At 37.2% G+C, this 24204-nt stretch overlaps 1 protein-coding gene across 1 annotated transcript in view; it reads left to right on the top strand.

The window, feature by feature from the left end:
• THADA (THADA armadillo repeat containing) overlaps window positions 1-24204 on the top strand; it is a 151716-nt gene that overhangs the window by 42900 nt on the left and 84612 nt on the right. Inside the window, exons 27-29 of the mRNA XM_058801595.1 lie at window positions 7100-7189; window positions 8555-8686; window positions 21356-21524. Coding sequence (XP_058657578.1) covers window positions 7100-7189; window positions 8555-8686; window positions 21356-21524 — 391 coding nt within the window. The remainder of the gene's footprint in view (window positions 1-7099; window positions 7190-8554; window positions 8687-21355; window positions 21525-24204) is intronic.

Below are 24204 nucleotides of genomic sequence, written 5' to 3'. Positions count from 1 at the left end.
CTTACTGTTCTGGGATTAAGTGTTTTCTACTTACTAACAAAACAAATGTTAGATTTATTGAAGGTACAGAGTCACCACATCTTTATTAAAGGTCCCCACATGTTTATGATGATGCTTCTTTCCCCTTCATAGTGTTTTCCATTTCATGGGGGTAGAAATGAAATCTGAATTCTTTTTTCTAACTGATTTGATGAGGTTACACAAAAGTTGTGCCTTTTTGTCACAGAAGAGGTGTCCTGTGTCATGCTAGGTCTAGAAAAACAAGTATGCAATAATCTTCTGTATCCTTGCTCCTCTTGGGCTTATTAGCCAATGCATTACACCAGTTTTTTTGTTTTTTTTTTTTAAAGTTGTTTTTTCCAGGCTTCATTGTGGCCTCCCACAAAATTACATGGCCATTTTGTCTTCTGAGGCAGCCCTAAAATTCTCTTTTGCGTGTGAAATGTTTTATTGAAAGCAGTTTGTCATGAGTCCTGAAACAGTATGTGATTTCAGGAATTTAATTCTGAGGTATATTCTTTAAACAAAATTATCTGAGGCAAATTAAAATTTGTGTATAATCTCTATTTCTAAAGGAACTTGCCTGCTCCTATTGTCTGTCTGAGTAAAAATAGTGATGGTTCTCTAGTGGTCATCCAGAGGGACTGTTAATCAAGATATTTCATAAATATGTACTACTTCTGAAATAAAATTTTAAGTGATTATTTTTATTCCTATGTTTCTCTTATTGTACAATGTGGCAAAAATAATAGTTTGTGCTGAATTAAAGCCAAGTTACTAACTTAGTCTTGAAGACTTAATAAAAAACGAGAATTTTGTTCTGAGCAGGATCTATTCTTTACTGCACTTGCAGTGGCTTGTGATGACCAGCAAATGCAGGAAGACAAGAAAAACATTGATCTTTTAAGAAGGCAGTTTTAAAACCACGGTGGCAGAGTGGGAAGTGGCTAAGTGGAACCATACAAACTGTAAAGGGATCTCTTTGTCCTGTGTCCTGGATTCCCATTGAGAGTGTGACTGCTAGCAACACTACATCAGGTCAGCGGTGTCTTTGGATGAGTTAAAACCTCTGGAGTTTCAAAAACATTTCATAACTATTCTGAGTAAGAGTGCTTCATTCCCCTGCACAATTTAAAACTTCCAGGCTGTGATTTGTGACCATTGGTCCTTTCTGTAGTCTCTGCAGCTACTGCAAGAAGATTATTAGCTCTCTACTCTTTGATTCCTTCAAGTGGTAGTAGGCTGCTGTTACAACTACCCTGGACCTCCTCTTTGTTCAACAGAGCAAACCTGGCTCCTTCAGCTTCTTACTGGGCATGTTCTGTAGGCCATGTCCATCTGGGCAGCTCTTTGCTGGACCCTCTCTTGTGTGTTCTGATCTCTTCTGGACTTGGCAACCAGAATGTGATGGGGATTCCATGTGCAGCCTCACTGATCTGCTCCTGCTTTTGTTCTAATGAACACATTCCCATGTGTGGTTTGCCCTGTGAGCAGTGAGGATGTGCCCTTGGCATCCATTCTAACCCATATATTTTTTCTCTTGGGGCTGTTGGTTTCTGATCCATTTTTCACCCTGTGCTGATGCTCAGGATTATTCATCCCAGATGCAAAGTGTGTCGTTTTGTGAATTGTTCTCCTTACTACCACTTTTGAATAATTTCAAGTGTTACATGTTTGCCTTTGTAGTTATATAATATTATGCTGTTTTGCTGTGTTCTAAAATAAAAGATAGCATTACCCTTGGTGTCAAATATAGTAAATTCTCTTGAGTTTTGCTTCCCCTGTAGTTAAAACCTTTTTGTTTTCTGTACCTTTATTGCTGTTACTTGTCCTGTCATGGCATGCAGATGATTGTCATATAATTTAGTCCTATTAAAGGAGCAAAAAATTAATGTAATTCTTAAAGCATATCGGAAATTAGCTTTGGTCTTTACCATAACCTCAGCATAAATCAATCTGCCATACATTTTTTTCTTGGTGTTTTCTATGTAGTTATAAAAGAAAAGGTTTCCCATTTATTTTGAGTTTATGTTTCTGAAATCTATCTTTGTTAGTAGGGAAATAGGTTTCTATATTTTGAGACAGCATCCAGCTGTTTAATAAGTGATAAAGGTCAGGGAAAGAACACAAATGTTAAAATGGGCAACTAAAACCTAGTCTAGTCAGGTTAGCCTAGTTAAGTTGCATTGTGGGATTTTTTCATAATTCAGCAATGTCAGAAGTAGCAAATGTGTAGAAGTATATTGTTTACATAAATCTGTCATTTTGAATGACAGTTTGCCAAAGTGTGTCCTGGTTTTCAAGTTCTTTCAGCAGCAGTTGTTCTTGCAGTGCCAGGAGTATGTTGGGTTCTGTTTCTGCACTACTGCTCTTTAACATAAAGGATCATCTGACATGGGGTTAATGATTCCAGTGTAAGGATTGTTACTACACAAGTAGGTTTTACAGGAGACAACTAAAAGTATTTCTGTAATTTCATCAAAGCTATATTCTTGGTCCTGATCCAAGTGTGACTTGTCTATATTTTGTTCACATTCCAGTTGTATTTTTTATTTTTAAATGTAGTATTTTTTCCCCTGTAAAATATGACCATGTATTTGTCAGCTGACATGAGATGTTAGCAATATTTGTGTTTCAAAAAGAACACCAGAAACCTTTGCTGCCCTCAGAAGATTGTCTCTAAATCTCACCTGTGCTATACTCAAATATGAACATGTTTGCTGATGTTCTTTTACGTGTCAGTTACTAAAAACAGCCCACAAGGTTAGAAAGCTTCATTCTTCTGAAAAATAAATGAAAGAACAGAAGCAGCTAATCTCTGACACGTCACAGTAAAATGATATGTATGCCCCAGTGTCACAGCAGAATTTTAATCTCCTGGAGTGTTCTCTTAAGTGTACAGCACAGTTTTAAAAAGAACACTGCAACATCCATAGTTTTATTCTTAAATGTATTTTTAAACAGTCCACCCACTTGTTATGTATAAAGGTGGAATATTTTGTTAGAAAGACATTAATTGAATAAACATAGATGCTGGAATTGTGTAGCATCAAGTTGCTACTGAAACAAACACAATGTTTAATCTCTGGAGATGTCAGTTTTTAGAAGCATTTATGAATTGGTTCTAGAAGTTAGATGTTATTGACATCTCCACGAGCACATCACATGAAAACTTGAAAACTCGTGATTTTGGCTTAATTTAAGCCACTCCAGGTTCAGTTCTGAAAAATGATAAAGCCAAAGAACTGGTGCTAAATGAATGGAAGAACTGCTGACATTCAAGAGTATAATAAGGGCTTCTGAGTTGGGTTATTTCAGCGGAAGTAGAACCAGTTTTTGCCTCTTTTCTGAAGAACCGTTATCAACACTCTAAACTGTGTATCATGCTTAATCCAAACCTTCCCTGAAGTCTTACAGACTTACAGTCTGCTTTGAGTGTTTTTTTTTTTTTTAATTTTTACCTCTAGCACTAGTTGGTTTTCTGTAACTTAGCTGTGATTCAGTTGTTTTCCAAGTGTTTATTGCTAGCTGTTAAATTCTGTCCTTCCTATCATCACATGCCTTCAAAGTAACTTCTTGCCAGTTGATGGGACATCTATATTTGGTGAAAGATTTTTCTTCCCCCCAGTTTTGCCTGCTGCAGAATCTGTTTAGGAGGAAGAGTTTGACTCAAGGGTACACAGACAAGTGTTAGGAGTGGTGGGTGTAGCCTGATTCTGTATTACATGGTACAGAAGAAACTTCTGTATAACTGTTTCTTGTTAATGGAACATCTTTTCAGGTAGGGAGAACTGAATGAAAATGGCAAAGAAACTATTGTATGTCTCTCTAAATAAACATTATTTTTTCAGTCAGTCTTCTGAGTGTTAAACCATGACTGCTGTGTCTAGCCATCAAAAGGAAATCTTTTGTGAATGGGTTGTACTCTGTCATCTGGCTTTTGTGCAGAATTGCTTGCATGAAAAAAACATTATATTGTTAAACTGGAAACTCTGTGAGAGGTAAATACTGAGTCTCAGCAATCCTGTTTGAAATTCTGGATTGTGAAATTATGCTTCTTAGAGTTACTAAAAGGAAAAAAGAAAATACTATTATCGAGTCTGTGGTTGAACGTACTGTTGAAGATGATCTCTGAAGCAATATAAAAATAGTTCCAGCTGGACATGGGGTAAAATAGTAGTATCTTAAGGCTCTTCTCAGTTACTTCTCTTATAAACACATTTTAGGGGGAGTAGATGTAAAATCTTGTGATCTGCACAATGTTTGGTTTAGGATTTTAATTATGGTAGCTCTTTTGCCAAAAATCTGTGTTTGAACTATGGCAGTGACTAATGGGAAGGTAGTTATCTGTATTTTTAATTTCAACTTAGTGTTCCCTGTCAGATCTGTCATAGAGTAGGAAGAACAAGTTTGTTTCATGAAGACTGTTGGCAGTGGCTTTTGGGTTGTTTTAGTCCACGTTTACTTGATATGTTCTTTTATAGCTATGTCAGGGATTTGTCTTCTTTTAAAGATAGGTTCACAGGGAATAAGCTATCCCTAACTCACATTGTGTGCATATGTACATGCATGCATGCAAGTGATAGATTCATGGGACATATCTCATGTTTTTGTTTTTTAAAGGAGTATATTTTTTGTTGAAATTAATATAAAATATGTGGCTTAGTGTCATGAGCAGTTTTGAAGAGCACAACCATTATACTTTTTGTTGTTCCAGTCTCAATTACGCTACACAAATAGTTGTGTGTACATGTTTCCAGGAGCAAAAAGCATGGTCAGCATTAAAAAGTGAAACAACTGAATTCCTGTGTTCCATACTGTCTAGCTGTTTTGCTTCCTGCTTATTCCCAGTTGTGCATCTCCTTGCCTTGACATCCCCAAGCAGTGGATTCACACTTAAATTAATGCCTTGTATTTTGAGCACACTTTTTAATTTTGCAGCACTTCTGATAAAGTGTAGTGTTTCTTGTTTCCCCTCTGAACTGGAGGCCCTTTTACAGTCTGCTCAGACAGTTGTGTCTCCTTTTTTCTGAAAATGCTTGTGGACATCTTCTCTGCAGATACTGCCTGTCAGTGGTTTTGATTAGGCTGCGTTCTATCAATAAACTCTGGAGCAGTAAAGCAAGTAGGAGGTTATGTAGGTTATGTAAGTTACCCACTTCAGCAGTTACAATTTTCTTTTCCTGTCAAAAAGATTTATGAAACCATGCTAATTGCATAGAATTTTGAGGCTTTGTCAAGATATTCAGTTCCATTATTTAATATTGATTCAAATGTGGCTGCTGAATTTTTAATATGTTAAAAATGAACCTTGTTAAAAGTACTTGTGAGGTGCTACTTGGATGTAGTCTTCTCTTAAATATTTCAGCAGTGGCCATCCATTCCATAGGAAACTTGACCCAAATTCTGCTTTTGCTTTTTGCACTCTGTAGCACAAGAGATGAAGAGGTCACAGCATTTTTGGGTAGGACCTTTTCTTTTTAAATACTGAGTTCTTAATGTTTTGCATAGGGAAATTCAGTAGGATGGGCTGTTTGACCTGATAGATCTTAGGTTTTATGCTGTCTCTGGCTTTGCATCTTCAGTTTGCTACTTACTTTATGTGCAAAGAAATTGAAGTAGTTTTGAGGACACTGTTAGAAAAAAATTGCATGGGTGTCTTCTGCTTAAATAACCAGTTATTATCAATATTGATGTCTTTAAACTGTTCTCATTAGCCTTCAATTAAATAAAATACATGGAAACATTAAAACTGAATTAATATAAGCTGAAATCTTTGTAGCTATGACAGCTACTGCAGATTCCTTCCTTTTAGTTCTAGCAATTCACTATATTGTATATATATATTCACAGAATTTTTCTTAAGTACCTTGGGAAAGTTTCCTGTCCCTCTTTGAACATTTGTTTCCACCTAACAGTCTGGTTTTGCTGTGTTTATTCTGTGGCCTGTGGCTAAGGCATGTTATGTTAGCTGAGTGCTGGAAGGAGCTGTGCTGATGTTTGCCATGTGGTCATTTACTTGTGCATGATTTTTTTTTTGTCTGCTTATTTTTATGCACATTCAGTCTTGCCATCTCATTGTGTAATTTTTCCAAACCTGGATCTGTCTGCTTATTGGAAGCTTTGCATTGGAGTCATGCTAACATGGAACATTTATCTTGGTTGATCTTGTGGCAAGCAAACTCTGCAGTTGGCTTTGTTTTTCTAAATGATGGCCTTTCATTTATTTATTTTTAAAGGAAGTCTTTTTAATCTGCATACCATCTATGTCTAATTAGAGCTTCCCCCACAGTAACATTCAAGTGGTTCTTGCTTGGATGATGCTGAGTGGTTTCATATAAACCATGAAGCCATCTGATGAAAAGATTGTAAAACAAATACAGAAGATTTTTACTTACATCTTTTTAGCTTGGATTGGTTTGCTGTTGTTGCAGCTTTACTGTGCCACCTTAGTGGTTCTGGCTAGGGATGAGTTCCTGAGGTGTTTGTACGTTGCTCTGTTTTGAACATGCTTGCTCCATCTAAGGAAGCAGAAGTGGCCTGCAGTGTCACTAATGCCATGTGCTGGAAGCAGCAGTGTGGAAAGAGGGCTAATGGAAGCTCAGACTCTTCTGACACTGCATTTGACAAATCTTCCATGAATTACTTCTATGAGGTGCTTTTTAGTATCATCGAGTTATCTGTTAGTACATGTCTACTAAGTGTATTCTGTTAGCTATTTAGGACATGAGCCATGCTGAAGCAAGTGTCATCTTCTCTTGTTCAACCAGAATATTGTTAAAATACTGTCAGAATTTAAACTGTTGTATCTTTTTCTTTTTGGTGTGGTCAAGGGGCTAAGATCCCTTTTTCCCAATTTAGCTGACAAAGCGTCAGTGAGCACATATAGAGACAGTCACTTAACTTGTGTAAACTGCACTCTTATCACTATTTTTCATGAAAACATTATGCCTTTTTTGTGATTTCTTTGTGTGTGCGTGGTTCTTCTGCCTCTCCAGCTTCACTGTAGCATCAGAAATACAACAAATAAGCTGATATTTTGAGTGGAATTAATTACTGTGGAATGTTAATTATGACTCTTCTTCATTCGTTTCTGCAGAATGACGGGAAGGGAGTTTTTCTCTCGGTTTCCAAGCCTTTATCCTTTCTTTCTCAAGCAGTTAGAGGTTGTAACCAGCACTTTGAACAGGTAAGATGATGTCTGAGAAAACTTTGAGATACAAAGTGAAGTGAAAAGGTTAAATTGATTTGTGTCACACACACACACCCTAGTGCCGTTGTATGCATCAGTACTTCTTGAAATGATACAGTTCTAATGTTTTTGCTAAGGCTTTTTTCTTTTAACTTTGGCATATTGCATGAAGTCTCTGAAGATTGAACTACTGTTGGCTAATTAAGAGTTTCTGTGTTCTTAGGATCAGATGTTAAGGAACTTCTGTTTTTCAGGGAAACAGAGCCCGGGTATTTGAGTGTCTCACATTTAACAATGATGCTTCCCAGCATGTTTAAGTGATATGGGGTCATAGGCCTCAAGTAACACCACATGAACACTTTCCAGCCTGTGGCACACTGACTCTGGGGAAGGTCCTTGATCTTAAGACTCCACAAATGGTGGCTGAGAGCTACAATTTGATCAATGCAGATGATACCATTTGGGATGACGCTGTTACCTCCAGGTTCACGAACTTGTAAAGTAAACCAGTGCTGGCTTTGTTTTTTCTTGAAATGCTATGATATAAACTGTGGAAATTGAGCAGCTGATTTATGGGTGAGGTTCAGCTGACTGTTTAATGGGCCTAGGAAGCAGAAGTTTTGCCAGTCATTCCATGTTTTGCAGTCTCTGCTCTAGGAAAAGAGCTTGTGTATTTTCTGCTTGTGTATTTTCCACTCTACCTGACTTTACAAAAGGTGACAGTGTCATCACTGCAAATTTTGGGAAGTTTTTCAGTTGAAAAAGATTGAAAACTGCTGTCTGAAGTGTTGGTCATGAATGCTTTTTCAACGTGGATTAAGACTTGTATCTTATTATTAGTTGTTAAATAAATCAAAAAGTATTGATTTTAACTTGGTTTTCTGATTGTTTATACTATATGAATAGTAGACCTTTGGTGTCAATGACAAGAGCTATTCTTCAGTCAAACATGTTATTTACTAAACACACATTTCCTTTCAAACTGATAAAAGTACTTTTTTAAACCACCTTTTTGTAACTCAGATCTTTGTTTCCTGGTTCATAGGAAAACCTTATCTGCAGGTTTTTAATATTCTTTAGAAATGAAGGCAGCTCACCACATTTGGGAATAAAGGAGGCTTGGAATAATGTGGGAAAGTGAAGGCAGTACAGCCATGAGTGTCTTCATTAGAGGGGTGCTCTGCAGAAGAACTGGATGCCATATTTGATCCCAGCAGGGTTTGCACTCCCATGCAATGATCAGCCTAGGATAACTCCTTGAATTAGAGATGCAGAAGCCTCTTTTGTGGGAAAGAGGCTCAAGTCTAGTGTGAAGGAGGATGCTTTTTTTTCACCAAATGCTTCTTACACCTTTTCATTTAGTGAAACTGAAGAGTTGAAAATCCATCCAAGCCTGTTTCTTTTGCTCTTAATCCTGGGAAGACTGTATCCATCTCCAATGGATGGCTCTCACTCAGCTCTCAGCATAGCACCTTTTGTCCCCTTTATTATAAGGTAAGGTGATTTTGTAGTGCTTTCTTATGTGATGGGAGTTGTTTCTTCAATCTTCAGATTTTTTTTAATAAAATGCCTTTTTAAAGTTTCTCTTCAGTTTTAGTCCTTAAATGAAAAATTGGTATTCATTGGTTGTACTTTCCTGTATTCTTATTGTTTTGGAGAATTAGAAAGAATATTAACTTACGTAAGTCATTGTATGATTTGTTTGAAAGTCTTCATCTGCAAATGCTGTATGGCCTCACTGCTGCCCCTGAGAGGGTAGATTAAAACTGGTGAGTTTGACAGATTTTAGCAGTGCAGGATTTGCTATACAAGCTTCTGATGTTTTTTTTCAGTCCTGCAGAATGATTGATTGTAACACATAAATGTAATGTCTAATATGTAGGTTTGTAGATGTGTGTATGTATCTCTTTCCATATCCACCCATGAATATACTTAGATAGATAAAGATAGGGATCTTTATCTCCTTTATCTAATGTGTTTCTAAGATGACTTTTCAAATATTAATACAGTGTAACTTTCATTTATATGGTGGTTACAAGAAGATATTCAGCAGATATTTTGCTACTCTGTATGACTCCTGTTTGGGATTAGGAGCCTCCTAAGTCAGAGCTGTGGTGGGTAGGAGGAAATGAGCATCACCAGTATTTGAGAGCAAGTCCTGCTAACTGTGTGAAAGCTTCAGTGCAGTAGGGTGGGAAACTTACATGCTTAATCTTGCTCATCTAGTAGTGAAACAAGACAAGGTTGTTATCATAAGATATTTCAATTTTTTAACTACTTTTGGACAGAAAATAGCATCTCTGTCTGCTTCTTTTTCACATCAGAGGTGATGTATCTGTTGCCTTTTATAATTTGTCATGAATTTTCAAGAATAAATGCTAATAACCATTTTTTCTGAAAGGAGAAAATCTGCAGTAGCAGTTTTTAAACACACTGTATTTAACAATAAAATGTGTTTGGCTTTCTGCTGTATCTGAATCCGAAATGCTCTTTCAGGAAAAATTATTAATTAAATTATTAAAATTATTAATTTTAATAATTTAAAATTATTTGTTACATCAGTAATTGGCTCTGTTTTGATGCCTTTATTAATGCAATGGAGAATGCTTGTTTGTGGTTTTTTTTTTAATGCAATCTTTCAGCATAATTTTGGTTATTGCTAATAGATTACCTTTTGATAAGCTTTTGGTTGCAACTTTTTAGTTTTGTCTTTGTTTCTGTTATGACCACTACTTTTTGCAAGGTACATACACCAGCCAAATAACTTTTCACAGTTACCTAGCTTATTGTTTTGAGGTTATTTACATTCATTCAGAAGATGTAGGGGGAGAATCCCAATAAAATCTTTAAGCTAAGAACCTGGAATATTTAAGAGACCTGTACTGTGGGACCTACTTTCCTTTAAATGTGTTCCTAAAGAGGAATTATGTGGCAGGTAAAGATGCTGTATTCTGCATTTCCTTTCCATTGATTTTGGTAGTAAATGCTGGGGATGCAGGTGTAAAACCAGCATAAAATTACTACGTATTTGTGACAAAAAGTTGTAGATGGGTGTACAGATGTACATTTTCTGTCTTGTTACTTAGCATAAGTGTTGAAATTTTTATGGTTGCCCAGGGACAATACCAAGGATTCTGCAGAGGTGAATGTATTTATGATACAGCTCAGTGTGTTGTTACTGTCTATATTTCTGTCTGCAATTTTTACACCCTTGTTCTTTGGATGTTGTAAGTGTTTTCAGTTCATTTTGACTGCATTTGATGTATCTTGGTAAAACAAATAAGTTGCTATTTTCCCTTCTATTTCCCTTTCTATTTTTCATTATGTTGTAGCAGATGAACAAAAATAAAATTGTTTCTTATTCATTTGGTTGTTCTTCAGAAGGTGGTAATGAAGTAGCCTATTAGAGAGGATCAAAGAGAAGGTCTGGTGCCAAGGGCCCTGTGTACCAATTCATTAAATTGGGTATATAAACTGTCTCTTTGTATTTCTCAGTGCAATGTTGTGTTCTATAGCGTCCGCATACACATATAACTACATGGTAGTCCAATGCAATGATAACACGTGATTGCCATGCCATACCGTGCCTCACCATGAGATTTTTGTTGAGGATGGTGTACCAGTGTCAGGGAGGGATGCAGCCATGTGGTGAGGAGACAGGAAAGGTGAGTGTGACCCATACGAGGTCCTAATACCCCTTCCAGGGCCGAGCCTGCAGGGAAGCAACATCCACTTGTTGCACTGAGAAGATGAACAGAATATTGCTTGCAGGCAAGCAGTTCTATGAACAAAACTGGGTTGAGCAGAAGGAATTCAAGTTGGGCTTTTGAGGAGTTTCCCTTAAGCTCGAGTGGAATTTTCCATCTGGTGGGAGTAGAGCTGTGGTTGCTCTGACCGTGCCGAGATGAATTGCACAATGTGAGCAGGATTAAATGCTGCAAGGACAAATCTCAGTCTCTGGCACATAGTTGTTACTCCCTGTTGAACTAGGGCATTTGATTACCTATCTGCAGTTCTATTAAGCTATTTTTCCCCCTGCAGATGTTTTATTTGGAAGGGAACACTTTGATTCACAACTTATTACCTCACTTTTTATTTTTTTTAAAGAGCTAGATAGGTCTGTTTTAATGGTTACTTTCTAAGATGAAAGAATGTACAGCATGTTTTTGATTAACAAGGGAGGTAATCGGGAGGTAATGTTTTAAGTATGAAACAAAAACATAACCTCCCTTTTGCCTCCCTCTCTCTTTTTCAAAGACCTGTAATCTCTTCAGAATGATCTAGAATTGAGTTACCTTATGTCCTCTCGTACCATGGCACTGACAGTGTTTGTTTATTGTGAAATGTTCTGGGCCAAATGCTCTGAAGGAGTAAAATGGGTATTGCTTTATTAACTTGAATACTTTTTCACTAATTGAAAAAAATTGAATAGTTACCTTCTGTTTAAGAGAGTGACTTTGTAATCTTTTAGAAAGTTTTATAAAAATTAGCTTTAAAACTTAAAACAGTGTAAGGTTTTAAAACCTTATTGGATGTATGTGCCTTGGCTTCTGCTTGACAAAACTTAATTCTTCATGAAATTTCCTTTTTAGAAGTTCAGCAAATAGATTTCAAAGCAGTGCTGCTTCTAGGTGTGTTATGTTGCAAGAAATGTGAACATCTTCCCATGAAATTAACAGTTATGAAATAGACACCGTTTTCATGGGCAGAATTTTGTAATCTGTAATGCATCTTCATGGAGAATGGAGGAGCGAAATTCCCAAGTGCCCTGATGCTGTTTCCAGTCAGAGACCTGGGTGGATGGCAGAGGGAAGCACTTTACAGCTGTCCTCTTTCCCTTTCTGCCCTTCTCCATCCACCACTCTGGACTGATGGGGTTTTGGTTTTGTGCTTAAGAGCTTGTCATTGATGTGCAAGGATGATCACTGTGACTGGTAGGTAATGATGGACACTAAGATGCAAGGGAAATAAAACTGTATGTGGTGAGGAAAAAGTTTCTGTGGGATGGAGCATTGTCATTTTTTAATTAAAAAAAAAACAAACCTGTAGCCATTCATAACAGAATGTTTAGGGAAGGAGACAGAAAATTCTTATCACTTACGAGTTTAGAAATAGATTGATCTGGGTTTAGTTTGGCTTCCTAGCAAGCAGAGCAGTTGACCATGAATTCTGAGGCTCTCTCTGAGTTTCAGTTGTGTCTTACTATTTCATAAATGTGAGAGAGCTCACTCCTTAAGGAAAAGAACTCAGATGTAGTAGTATTAATATTGCAAAAGGAAGTGTGAATTTGAATTTTTACCAGTCAGTTATGTTACTTGCATATACGTTGCTCATTTGAGAAAGTTACTCTTTGTTGACTTGTGTTAATAAGTTTGATTGCTCTGTATTGTGTTTGATTATGTGAAATTATATCCAGTCTGTCAGGTGACTGGTTCTGTTCCACTGTAGCCCTGCGACAAAGTCTGTATGGGCTACATAGGAAGAGAAGCTCAAGAAACAGGCCATTGGTGAATTTCTAGTAACCAGATATCCTCAATTTGTTTGAGAAGAGCTTGGTGGAAATAATTCATGTATATATATTTTATAAGCTGAAATTGCTGTTTATGTAAGTTTAAATGCAGATTTGCTGGTGTTTGTTTTGTTTCACACATGTGCATTTATGTGTGTGGGTTTGGTATATCATCCTGAATCTGCCTTGAAAGCAGCTATCTGATTTTCTGTAGGCTGAGCACTGGTATCTTTTGGTAAGTGGCCAGACAAGGTAGATGACTGTGCTGAGTGTACTTCCTCTGCCTTTCTCCTCTTTTCCCTGTATTTTAGTGTGGCATGGCAGCGCTAGAAGAATTAATATTAAAACATCCCTGGTTTCAGCTGTCATTTCTGTAAGACTGGGAATCTTACCAGGGGTCTGATGATAAGGAAAGAGCTTTTGTGGGAATGTCTTTTCATAATAGATTAAAATATCCAACAAGCTGTGTGCTGCAGCCTTGTTGTATTACAATAGCTCCTTTTGATTACAGTTCTTTATGAAAGCATCTCCCTGGCTTCCCTTTTCAATTGCACATCTTCTCAGTCTTTGGTCTCTGGTTTTTTAATTTGTTTTGGGATTTTTTTAGTTCCTATTGTTTGTTTAGTATAAGTGCTCAGCATTATAACTGTTTGCAAATACTGCATTATATGGAATCCCTGTGAGGCTGGGAGCAGGCTCTGACTCACTGGAATGCCCTGTCCTCCTTGAGGAAGCTCATGAGGCTGGCCAGTCATTGCAAGATGAAGACAGATCACCCCTTTTATTATGGGCAAGGTTCCCAAAACATGGGCTGGTCTAGACATTTGGAAAAAAGAAGCAGTGTGCACTCCTAAAGCATACATTGTCTTTTAGATTTTTATTATCTTTTATCTCTTGCTTGACATCTAAAGTGGAAATTTTGCATAGCTGGAGGAGAAGGAGGGAATGACAGGAATTAATTTCCCCACTAAGCTTGTCACTAATGAATTGGGACTGTCTTGGAAGTCTCCCATTTCTAGTTAGTCTATTCTCTGTGCAGTCCTGATTGCATAGTGATTAATACTGATCTCTAAAAATATTTATGGGTCACTGTAAATATTTATTAATAAGAAGAGTTTCAGTCCTTTTAATCCTTTTAGCAATTTTAAATAAGTTGTAAACAGGCTGTATTTTTTTCCAATTTGGCTAAGTTAAAATTGTAATGCTAGGGAAGAATGCAAAGGTCTTGATTGGCAGTAGGCTGCTCAAGACCTTCTGAGCTACTAAAACTCTTTATTAATCTTGTACATTCTTTACAGTATTCCTGTCTTTCCTCTGGAACTGTAGACAGATGTGTCATATCCAAGTCATGTTGATGGGAAAGAACAACCCTTAGGTATTTGTTATTAATTTTTTATTCCAGTTTTCACTGTTTTCATCAGTCATTGGCAGATTATTGTCTGAAGCAGTTTAGGAAATATGCACAAACTGCAGGGAGCTGTCAGATTCATGGGAAATAAAGGGTGACACTTAGCAGAAAGGCATTCATGAGTACTGAGAGTAATTCTCTTTTTCCAATGTTGCAGACTCCTGAAGAGGACCAGTGGCTGGGATCCTGGGTTAAAATGTGATGTGTGTTGAATTTGTTGTATGCTTACTCGAAACATGATCCTGTAAAAATATGATTGGTGAAGTAATTTTATTATTCATTTATATACTTAAAATTAACCAGCAAGTACTCTAGTGGTCAAGATAAGTATCCAAAAAATAACATTTAGCTTATTCTGGAAAAGTATTTGCACGAAGAAATATGAAAATAGAGAGAAATAATACATTGACTATCCAGACAATGATACAGGGAACTAAGTATAATGATATTTTAAAAAGGCAATATTCTTTAAAAAGAACAGTCTGAGTTTGAGAAGAGTCAATACTGGGAAGGGTTTTTGGTAATGGCCTAGATACTTTTGGTGGGATGGCTGAAAGGGAAGTGTCTTTGAGAACCCAGATCTTTTGGATGTTTTCACAGGTCTGATGATATGTTTTTTTAAATTGCTCATGTTGCAGTTTTGCTTACAGTCATCTGAAGCTTTGAAAATCATTGCAAGGTGCTGAGACTTGATTTTTCCATTCAACTTCCCTTTCACAGAGTTCAAAATAATGACAGAGTTGTTAAGACAGAAAGTAGTCTTTGTTTTGGTTTTTTCCCAACTGTTTGGATAGTAAGTGGTGTGTTTTTCTGTCTGTTATTCTGCAGTTGTGAAACATCATGGTAACTATTCACAAATTAACAAAGTAGAAGTATGATTGTGAATGAAATTGTCTTTTACATGACCTTGCATTAAGAGCAGTTGTTTTTTTCTCTAGAGTGCTGTGAACCAAAATGGAGGCTCTACCCTCATGTAACTTCAGTGGTAGCTAAATAAACCTAGAGGCTTCCTACCTAGACAAACTCTTTGAGATTTCTTGATGGGATTTCAAGAACAGATTCCATTTAAATTGCGTCAGCATGTTCCATAGGAAATCTCCATTTGACAAGAACATATTTCTGCTTCTCTGAAGTTTATACACAGCATTAGTAATAGTTTTCATAGACTCAGATGTGAGGGATCCTAGGTGTTTTGGCTTGCTAAACCACAACAATTCAAGTTTCTGATGTTGATTCAGCTTGGTATCAGTTGGCCACTTGTTTACGTTAACCTGGACCTTGGTGACAAGAAGAGAGAAATGTCTATAATTTTTCCTTAGAAAGGCCTTGGAAACATATGGAGAAACAGCTCCTGGCAGAGCTTGTGGACAGCTTTCACAAATAAAAGCCTGTGTACTTTGCCTACATACCTTCTGCAGTATTTATGGCTACTCTGCTTCATTAAATGCTTGTGGAAAATACTGCCCTTACAAAAACATAGGGTTTTATCTTAATTGCCCAAGTTGGAAGAATAAAATACTTAACACAGTGTATAAAGAGACTAGAAGTTTGGGCAACCATTAACTTCACTTTAAAGGAAATAGATAAGAATTTAGAGGATTAGTACTGCATAAATAATGTGAAATTAAATTTGGCTTGTTTCTGTCCATGGTTTTTGTTCAAACACTTTCTGAGCTATATGTATGTGTCGATTGTAGATCTAAAACCTCCAGCAAACTGCTGGTAGTTCTGTAATATTTTCCTACTCTTCAGGTAAATAATGAGAAGTTATATCAAGTCTCAGGTTTTTCTGTTTTTTTTTTTGTTTTTTTTTTTTTTAATCTTAATCTTGGATTAAAGAACAAAACAGGCCAATTACAATACAGGTTTCCACAGAGAAGTAAGTTTTTAAAATTAAATGCTATGGAGACTTTAATTGCTAAGAAACATGAAAAAACAAAATGGAAAATGGTTGCATTTCCTTAAAAAAACCCCATAAACCTAAGAAAATCAATAAATGAACCAAAGAAGCTGTGGGTAACATGTGTAGTAAATTATCATTGGTATTGCAGAAACCTTACTCTCCCAGTAAGAAATAGGTAGTATCCTGCTGATTGATCTACATGAAGAAGTCCAAGTTGTTTAATTGTGTGGAAGCATGAGTGTTGCTTTTAATTCTATTTTTGGACCTCACTTAGCTTGGAAGCCTGTCACACTGCATTTGAAGTTACTAAAGGTATTCCTTTAGGAGGTAATTTGAAGGGGAAAAAATGAACTGGTGTATAATCATGAGGAATGCATACAATGCTCTTGAATCTTAATAACCAACTTCTTGTAATAGGAGCTGAATCTGTTGCTAAATACTTTTCTCTCTGAGCTTTGACCAGAATCCATGTTTTCCCCTGCTCTAATTTCTTGGTTTTAATTCTTGCTTTAGAACTGATGACATAACTGGGACTGTATAGCTGTGTCATGGAGGAAAGGCAAAATCTCCTTCTCGTACTATCTACCCTGTCCATACAGAATCAGACAGAAGATTTACCACCATTTTTTCTTAGTATGCATTTGTTAGGACCTTGTGACACAGCTAGCTGTGAGGATTCAAAGAGTACCATGTATGTGATTTTTGTTTATTTATATATTTCAATCACTTTTATCTTTGAAAAGCCCTGGTGCCTGTTAAAAGGCTTTAACTTGCAGGCAGAGGTGATTAGTTTGAATTGCAAAGCCTCTCCTGCCTCGTGCTGGACTCTTCTTCCAAGCTCTTTGTGATTGGTAGGATACTTGCTTTGACTTAGAAGCTCAGAGGCCCCTTCTGCAGAACACTGGCTGTTTTCATTAATTAGCAATGACTTTGTTAGTAAAGCACAGATGGGGTGACAACAGCCAGTAAAACCTGGAAATAGACATTCTTCTCCCTGTTAGTCCTTCTCACAACTGTAGGAATTTAGTATAATGAACGTATTCTCAGCAACAAGTGTATTTTTTCAAATTAATTCTACTCATTTGTTCCTGTGACCTTTATCTAAAAGGTAATCCTTATTTGCATTGTTAATTTGGGTAATATGAAGTCTGTTAAATAAGGACATAGGGAACACCTGCAGTTTTTTTTTTCTTTGTTTTTTTTTTTTCCAGAAGAAGCTTAAGATATTATTATTTACAGCTAGTGTTCTGTTGTTTGCAGCCAGAGTAATAAATTAGATACTTTGATGTGTGCAGAGGAGTAGGGAATCTTTGTGCCTTATGAGAGCTGGTCATAAATCACATCAGTTGGGAGGGTGGTTCAGGATCTGAGTGTTGGAGCTGGAACGGAGCACTGGAAATGCATTGAATTGAATCTACGGTTACACGGAGCGAAACCTTCTCAGATTTATTGACTTTTTGTTCTTGATCATGGACTGTTTCAAGTAAACATGTTTACATCCAGTTCCTCATGCACATGCACCTAGATAAACAGTTCAAGTGATAAACTGAGTTCAAGGTGAAATACTACAGTTGTTAATAGCTCTCAGGATTGAATAGAAGTGTATCACATGAGGATTTTGCAAGTTCCGTTCTTGTTGCTGCCTTGAAGTGTAATAAAATTTGGCTGACATAATGTATGTTTTTACATATGACAACATTTTAGATAATTCCTAGATTTTGAAGTTGACTTATATCAGACCTGCATGTAAAAGTAGTGTCACAGAGTTGAAGCACTTCCCCTCCACTACCCCCAAGCACCTTTCAAATCCAAGGAGATGGAGCAGTTTTAAATGCAGCTTTGCACACACATCCATGCCGTCCAAATGGGTGCAAGGCTCCATTGCTGGTGTTTCCTGCATGGAGGAAGAGCCTGCAGCAGAATTGCATTGTGCTGTTGCCAGGTGAAGCGCAGAGCCTGTATGGTGAAGTGTTTGGAGGTCCCTTTTCTGCCAGTACCCCCACAAGACAACTGCTGTCACATAAATGAGACTCATCTCAGGGATGGCAGTGTGCTAAACTGCTGCAGGAGGAGTAACCTGAATGGTTTCATAGCCTTAAAATGTTTCTTTCTGAAGCTGCTGGGTTTTGCTGCAGATAGAAACTAAGTTACTGTGATTACCAGAATTGTGCAATAATTCTTGATGCAGTTTGTGAGATTGCTTCCCATAATGGTTGCTAAATTCAAGATAAAATTTTTTAACAATACAGGTAATAGACTCAGTGTTAAAGTATATGGTTTAGAGCTTGAAATAACAATGAGCAAAAAATTGCTGGATTTGGTTGGAATGTTATTTTCGTGTTGCTTAATTGTTTTATTTGCATTCAGTCTTTCTATCCCTTTTTGAGAATTGATCCTGTTTAGTTTTATTTACAGGTGAGAGGTTAAATGTAAGTGGGATCCAGTAAATATCAAAACTCTCTGTTTTAGGGTGCTGCTAGAGGATGGAAAAACTAGTGCAGGTTTTGACATTCTCCTGGCAAACTTCTTGCATGATTCAGGAATGAAGCCAAGTGCCTTCAAAACATGAGAGATGTACACCTAAGTGCCTTCAGGGTATGCAGAAGTTCAGGGATAGGTCACTGGTGGTGACTTGGCATGACATCTGGCTTATGCATGTGAAATGAGGAGTAGTTTTGAAATATTATCAGTGCTATTTCTTGCTGGGGGATGGGGATTGAAAACAATTGATTTTCTTTGAGTGTTAGATGTTTAAACAAATATTTTCAATAAATGAGAAGAAACAGTAGGAATTTTAACCCCTGTCAGATTTGGGAAGCTATTTGTTGATGTGAAATACCTTCCATGTGTTCCCATTTACGTTCCTATAAAGCAGATGCTTTCTTGTTCCTAATCTTTTGTGATGCTTTTGTTCCTTAGTACAGACTTTATGGGCCTGCTGTTCTCAGGGCTCCCACTAAGGAGTGAGTCCCTGCGCCCTGGAGTGTGAGAAATGTGCATGAGTGTGCAGCAGCTGTGTAGGACAGGGCCAGGCTGGGGGCTGGCTTGCCCTTTGGGCACGTAGGACTGTGGCATTGCATTTCCCTCAGGCACAGAAAGTTGCAGAGCCGGGTCCATGGCATCCTGGGGGAGCTTTCCATGACTATGACTGGGCACCTGTGTGGCTTCTCTGCAGAAGGACTTCAGACAGCTGAGAAAATTTTGCCTGTAGCATGAAACTATTTTCTTCTTTCTAAATATACAGCAGTCATTTCTATTTTCATTATAAATTTGATAAAATAATAGAGTGGAACAAAATTTGGCATATAAAATACTATATCTCCATATATGTAGGTGCATGTATTGTAAGTCTTTGATGTTTTTACAAGACAAAAAAGTTAAAGACAACAAACATCTGATTAACTGCATGGAGCTAACAGTTTAAGTCAAATTCATAATACATTTGAATGTGATTAGTAAGTAACATAAACATCCAGAAAGAAAATGAATGAATGAATGAATTAGTTTATTAAAAATATGTAGTAATTCATTGCATTGTGTTTGAGGAAAAAAACTCCTCTTGAAGCATGTAGTGTTAGAAAGTACCCTTGCACAAGTTAGAGGAAAGCCTGGAATTTTACCCATTTTCCATTCCTCCTGTGAAAACATGACAGATTCCTTGGGATCTGTAAAAGGTCATAAACAAAATTAAGAAAATGTGTTTCAGCAGTGCTGAAAGAATGGTTGCAAATAATCTCTGCTTAGGTTTCAGTTTACTGTGGAGTAGAATTAAAATGTTTGTTATTAAGAAAAAGGAAGTTCTTTCAGGAACAGCCAAACTGAATTTCTTCTTGCACCTTGTCAATATAGGATTGAAGCTTATCCCTGTGGCAGAGCTTCTAATTGGTACTGTTCTCCTTTAGCATCCTCTTGTGAAGGATAGCAAGTCTGTGAAAAGGAAATGTAAAGATGGTCTTTGTAAAAATCATGATAGAACATCCAACCATATTTTCAAGGCTGAAAATTGCTTTAAAAACCTGTGGTTCTGGGGGGTAGTTCCTCTGTCTAGATCCTCTGAAGGAGATCTGTGGCTTTCAGGCATGCCATGGCATAATGTATCTATTTCAGTTAAGACTGTTTAGTTTCTTAGTCTTCAAAACCCTATCAATTTGGTTGCTTGTTCAAGATGGAACTTGTTCTCTGTATTTCTTTCACGTGAACTAAAGTAAACTACTACTTTGAGTATTGATTTAAATTTGATACAGATACTTGAAAATTTAGACTATCTTTTAATTTCTTTTAATTTTTAAATATGTGGGTGTGACACTGCAGAGTTTTTTGGATTTGTTTTTTTCAGCAAAAAACAAAATCATTTTGGCAGGGGATAATCTCATCTACCTGGGATTGTGTAAGCTGAAAAGACATAGGAAGCAATTGAGGGAAGGGATGAGAGTACTGGAGTAGGGAAGGCCATCGCTCAAGTCATCACAATCATCTAGGAGGTAGCAGAGCAGAACTTCAGCCTTACTGCATTTTCCATCACCTATGACATTTGGCCTTTCATGTCTAAACCCTATAGGTAGTTTCCTCTGTGTGGCTCAATTATACCTGCAATACCAAAATTGACACATGCTGGCTTTGGAAGACTTAGTCTAACCTACTTAGCTAATTAAGGACTCCTACTCATGTAAATTCAGTATACGTAGTAATAAAGTAGAATATGACTGGTTAATGTGTTACTGTTACTCATTCTCCATGTATTTTCATAAATCTACAGCTAGTCACCAAAACCTTAATAGCACTAAAGATAAAGGATTCTTTTTGGCATTTGCTTTATATAGAGTCTAGCATCTTAGCAGTTAATTTTAAATAAAAAGTGGGGTTTTTTTAATACTAATTATAAATAATGGGAAATTATTTTAAAATTTTATTTAATGTCTAATAATGAGACTTCTATTTCTGCCTTTAAATGTATTCTGAAAATCAGTGGGACATTTGGCCCAAAGTTCAGTAGACACCATGTTGTGTTCTCATGGAAATGTCTGATTAACTACATGGAGCTAACAGTTTAAGCCAAACTCATAATACACTTGAATGTGATTAGTAACATAAACATCCAGAAAGAAAAGGAAATAATTGCATTATTTCCTTTTTGTTTTCTTTTATGTAAACACCAGAACTTGTGAATGACAACAAATCCTCTGGTGTAGCTCTGGTGTGACTTACCTTTCACTATGGCAAGACTGTATATTGAATTTGTGAGAAATATGTTTTGGTTTCTTTGCCCTGTCCTTTGTCCTGTTGTGGGCAGCGTGGTGGCTTACTGGATGGCCCGTGCCCATGGGGTATGTGTGGTTTCTGCAGGTGTGGGCACAGCCCCGTGTTCCGCTGCCGGGAGATGTCGGGCCGGGCCCTGGTTCCCTTCCTTGTGGCCACTGAGGTTCCTCACACGGCGCTGGCCCTGCTGCGGGGGCTCCCGGACTCTGCTGCTCCTGGCATGAGGCAGAACGCTGTTCATGGAACCCTGCTGCAAGTAAGCTTGTTTTGCATTCATTTGTTTTTGTTTTGGGAGTGTTTTTCATCTTTTTTTTTTTTTACTGTTGGGGTTTTAAAAAAAGGTTTTGGTCATACTTGACAGCCAGATAACATACCATGAGTTGTGCTTAACATTCATACGTTGTCAAAACATAGATGAAGACTGCTTTTGAGTTTATTCTGCCAGATGATAAATGTGGAATGCACATTTCAGCTGTCATTTGAAGGCAGTAAGCTGTAAGTAGTAACATTTACATTTCATATAATGTTTCATCTCCAGAGCTTAAAGTGCTTGAAAAGCAAATATCCCTATCTGAACGTATTTACAGAGAGATCTGTGTGACTTGCCCAAAATGATTGAGCACATCTGAGGCAAAGCTGAACTCCATGCACCAATAGCATTGTATATATATTCAGACTTGCTACTGACCCACATAATTATTTATCACTCCATTTGCTTTTCCTGCTATACCAGCAGCTTTCTGTCAGTGTGCTGTACAAGTTGTGGTAAGCTTTATACTGTTGTATTCTGGAAACATTCTGGAGAACAGCTCACTTATCAGAAATTTCTTCATTCTCCATATATCATTCCCCTGGTTTATGGCAGTCAGTTCACTGTGTTTCATTTTCAAGCTATCATGGTAATAAGTTACTGATTTTTATTGCCTGTTTTTCACAAGCAGCCCTCCAACAAAGCCATATTGTACACGATCGGCTCTATTGGTCTGTCTTAGTTGGCAAGCTTTCTAGGGACGTGTTCCCACTGTAAGCTCTGTGCTGGGGTGTGTATGGTTGTTTTGATTTGGGTTCTAATTATATCTTTTCAGGCATATTATTTCCCCTTAAAATCAAGACTTTCAGGAAATCTAGGAAATGGGTGAAGTCCCTCTAGAGCTGTTCATGTCACCTTTACCTATAAAGAGTTTCAGGCAGTTGAATCTGGATTTGAATGACGTTTGGTCACAGTAGAGGGTTTTGCAGGGTATGGGATGGGCTCCTGCTCAGGAAAGCAGTTGGTGCACATGATACCTTCAGGGGATACATGCTGTTTCTGTATGGGAAGGGGGGATTGCCATCCTCACATTGGCTGGCAGCCCTGCTGTGTCACAGCTCCTGAAGGGGTAGGAAGAGAGGGTTCTTCCAACAGTGGGAATGAAATGCTTCCTCAATCCAGAATGATTATAGCTACTCATGAGGGTATGGACTGGCACTAGCGCATAGAGTTAACTGCCTTCTTTTCAGTTACCTGGAGAAGAAAGATAGTAAAAAATAATAATAATGGAGGGTAGATATGAAAAAGCCCAATGATCTAGTTTTTTAATTCAGTGTTGCTAATGAGATCTTATGCATAGCTGTAGGGAGCTTTCCACACCTATGAGGTGGGAGATAGTCCCAGAGTTTTAACCTGATTTTTCATCAGTTTTGAGCAGTTGCTAGGAGCTACTTCTTCAATTTGTACTGCACAAGGAGAGACCATGCTGTCAGAGAATTATATTCTTCCAAAAAATGTCAGTCTTACCATAACAGTTCAGTGGTTTGGTTTCTCACATTTGTCATGGGCTTTGCTGTTATTGCTTATGAATCAAGGGTACTCAAAATCTTTATTTAATGTTTAATTTAATTTAGTGTATGCCTGACATGTATGACAACTCTCTGTTGCTAATTTAAAATAAGAAAACATTCAGAAGAAATATTTTAGGGTGGTAAAGATGTGCAAAAAATGGAGGCAAGGCAGTGGTGTTTGTTGTAGCTCCAAATTACCAATGCCAGGTCGTTTAAGCTGTAGTTAGCTCTCACTTTTGGTAGGCAGTACAGAGAAGGAAGTATTGTGACTTTTTAGGGGTTGCTAGATGCCTGGTTTCAGTTTCCTTTTTATCAGTGTTAATTGGGACTTGCAAATCTGCTGGTAAGGCCTATTGAAATGTAGAAATATGTTATGGGGACTATTGGTTAAAGCACTATTTCTCAGAAGGCTTACTTGAAGAGATGGTGATCTGGAAGTGTTTGAAACTATTTGCGCTGCTTTTCCATGACACAGTGGAGGATTTATCATCCTCCTTGATATAAAAGCAAGACAAAAATCTCTACTAAAAAGAGCAAGTCTGTACAAAACTCACTAAAATATACGTTTTTCCAGCAATACAAGGCCAATATCTTATGAAAATGGAATTCAGTAATTTGATTTGTTCAGTGACATGAAAAGCTACTAGGTTCATTGCTCGATTTTTTTTTTTTATTTCAGTATTCGTGTACTGTCCAGTTCTGAAAAGGAAGGCTGGAATTATTCAGAATTAGGTGGCAGTGCTAGATGTAGTAAATTATGAAGGTATATTTCAGTTATGTTTCAGAGTTATGTAATTTATAGAAATATAATTCAAAAACAGTTCAGCATGTAGTGCTTGTCCAGACATGGCTTGGTTTTCAAAATGCTGAGGTTGCCAAGACATGCTTTTTTGACAGTGGGTGTAATGTGTTGTGTTCAACTTGAGACCTCTGCATTATGTGAAAACATGTCCTTTTCACCATAGTGTTTTAACTGTGGCTCGATTTGCAGAGGAATATGAATGTCCATGAGGATAAAATAATGTTATGCTTTACAGGTTTTACAGAATAATTCTTTTCAAGAATTATGAGGGGGTGCTGCTGTTTTCTAACACTTGGGGAGCTGATGATATTCT

This window comes from Ammospiza caudacuta, chromosome 3, assembly GCF_027887145.1.
Source record: "Ammospiza caudacuta isolate bAmmCau1 chromosome 3, bAmmCau1.pri, whole genome shotgun sequence".
Lineage (NCBI taxonomy): Eukaryota > Metazoa > Chordata > Aves > Passeriformes > Passerellidae > Ammospiza > Ammospiza caudacuta.
This window is presented reverse-complemented; position numbering and strand designations above follow the sequence as displayed.